This window comes from Montipora capricornis, chromosome 1, assembly GCF_036669925.1.
Source record: "Montipora capricornis isolate CH-2021 chromosome 1, ASM3666992v2, whole genome shotgun sequence".
Taxonomy (NCBI): Eukaryota; Metazoa; Cnidaria; class Anthozoa; order Scleractinia; family Acroporidae; genus Montipora; species Montipora capricornis.
In genome coordinates, this window is record NC_090883.1 from 52701135 (window position 1) to 52703634 (window position 2500).

Genomic DNA, 2500 nt, shown 5'->3' on the forward strand with positions numbered 1-2500 from the left:
TCGAAGTCATAAGCGCTAGCGGAGTCATAAGCTCGACGGAATCGGAGTCGGAAGAATCTGAACGTTTCCATTTTCTTCCGACTCCGCTTATGACTCCGTCACTTATGATCCAGTGAAAACTAGATTGTCGCAGTCGGAAGCAGAAGCAATGCTTGGAATCGATGTTTGTGATTGGTTTATTCATCCGCTTCTGCTTCTGCTTCCGACTCCGACAATGCAGTTTTCACTGGATCGCAGGCGACGGAGTCGTAAGTGGAATCGGTATTCTGCTTCCGACTCCGGCAGTTTGATTTTTTACTAGATCGTATCGTTCTGCGCTTCTGATAACGACTCCGACTCCGACTCCGTCGCCAGTGAAAACCAGCCTTTAGTGATCGGATTCTTTCCCAAATGAATCAAAAATACTTTAGACCCAAAATGCTTGGACGAAGGGCGATCCGCTTACTTAAAGCTAGTACTTTTCCGTGTTTTCCAGCATACATATGAATGGTCCAAAATACCACCTAACTAAAGCCCGGTTTACACTACAGAAAATTTTTGGCACGGCTCGGGTGAAATTGGCACGGGTGCCAAAAAAAAGAGGTTCGGCTCGGATAAAATTTGCAGTGTAAACAACCCGTCAGTACCAAATTTCATCCGTGCCGAACCAAAATTCTTACCCGTGCTGGGACCTTCGGCGAGGTAGTCCGAGCACCGGTGAAAATGGTACAGATGCTGAAAAAATAGGCACGGTTCGGATAGAACAAGTAGTGTAAACACTTGAAAGGGCCAAATTTGAGCCTTAAGTCATAAATTAATAATAGGCTAGCGGTTTTTTTTAAGTACATTTCAAGATGGCGGCTCATTCTCCACCAAAATCACGCGGACGTTCTTCATTATAGTTGAACTGCGCATGGCTCCATGAGAAGTTACGTGGACCCAAAAATTTTGGTACGGTATTTTTGGTACGGTAAAAATGGTGTAGTGTAAGCAAAGTTTGCTGTGCTCTTTTTTGGCACCTGTGCCAATTTCACAGGAGCCGTGCCAAAAATTTTCTGTAGTAGATTCCCCTTTGGTCAGTAGTTGCACTAAACTGTTCTTACCCCATCGTAAGTCCACTACTTCAAACGCAACACCACGCTGCTGACACAAGTCTCTGATTGGTTCAAATACTTCCTGCATAAGTTCATTTCTATCCAACCGGGTATCAGTAAAGGTTGAGCTCAGGAAAATACGAACAGTCTTTTGAACAAGCCTCGGATCCAGGATATCCGGGAGAACCTCTGAGGGAGGGAGAACCTAACAAAACAAAAAAAACCAACAAAAAAGACGAAAATGTGGTTATCAAGGGAAGCTATGTTCCCGTAGTTTATCAAGCGCAATTTTATTTCCCTGGGTCTCCCGAACTACGGGAACAAATTTTATTTGCATAATTAATGTTAATTCCTTGAAGGCTTGATAAATACAGTTACGATCGCAAACAGCCTACTACGTACAAAATGCTATAACTGATAAAAGAGGCATGAATGCGCAAAAGTTTGTTTACTACGGCTTTCATTCTCGCATCTTTAAATACTTTCCGGCTTTGCGAGTGTGTTTGAACTTTGTCAACACGAAGGAGGCGTGACTGTGCTTGGACGACAGAGTCAATGCAGTCATGCCAATAGACCCAGGGGAATAAAGAAATTTTGCGGTTGACAAACTACGGTCCACCACCCCGGTAAGGGTCAGTTTGTTATCAACGGTCGAAGCCGTGGCCACTATGGTGTTATAAAGTTAAAGCACCGCCTTCGAACGCTGTTTTGTTGCAATATTCGCCTCCTGACGTTGCTAACAGGACTGCTATTGCGTTGATGGTGGGTTGAGATGAAAGTTCAGTCTTTGTCAATTGATTCTGATGTGAAATTGTGACCGTGGGAATATTTTATCCAGGAATATTTGACTCAAACTGGTGGCACCTTAGAATTTAGTCTCCAGCCTTGGGATTTTATTATAACCGTTGGCAACCACGAAATTGTGAAATGGCTTAAATCGCGTCGGATCCGGAAAAGAACCACACAGGAAGGAAGCTATCCACGATGGCAATAAGGTTAGCTTTTTAATCGAGATTTTTTTCATATAATTATCTTCTTAAGCTTTTTATCGGGATTCTCATACAAATCCTTATATTTTTGTCGGCCACGCTCACACTGAGCTTGGTGCGCCTGTGATCATTTGTGGGTTCTCATGTTTCCGTGAGGAATGAGTCAACGATTAAATGATATATGAAATGGATCATATATTGAACTGCGGTTATGAAATCAAGTGTTGGGAGGCGCGGTGGCCTCATGGTTAGTGCGCTCGACTCCGGATCGAGTGGTCCGGGTTCGGGGCCTGGCCGGGGACATTGTGTTGTGTTCTTGGGCAAGACACTTTACTCCCACGGTGCCTCTCTCGGTGTATAAATGGGTACCGGCGAATTTAATGCTGGGGATAACCCTGCGATGGATTGGCATCCCATCCAGGGAGGAGTAGAAATACT

General features: G+C 44.2%; 1 protein-coding gene across 4 annotated transcripts in view; it reads right to left on the reverse strand.

Annotated features, from left to right (window-relative positions):
- Window positions 1–2500, reverse strand: part of LOC138049926 (NACHT domain- and WD repeat-containing protein 1-like) — a 39542-nt gene that overhangs the window by 21827 nt on the left and 15215 nt on the right. For all 4 annotated transcript variants that reach the window (XM_068896423.1, XM_068896430.1, XM_068896408.1 and 1 more), the window contains one exon: window positions 1083–1278. In XM_068896423.1, coding sequence (XP_068752524.1) covers window positions 1083–1278 — 196 coding nt within the window. The remainder of the gene's footprint in view (window positions 1–1082; window positions 1279–2500) is intronic.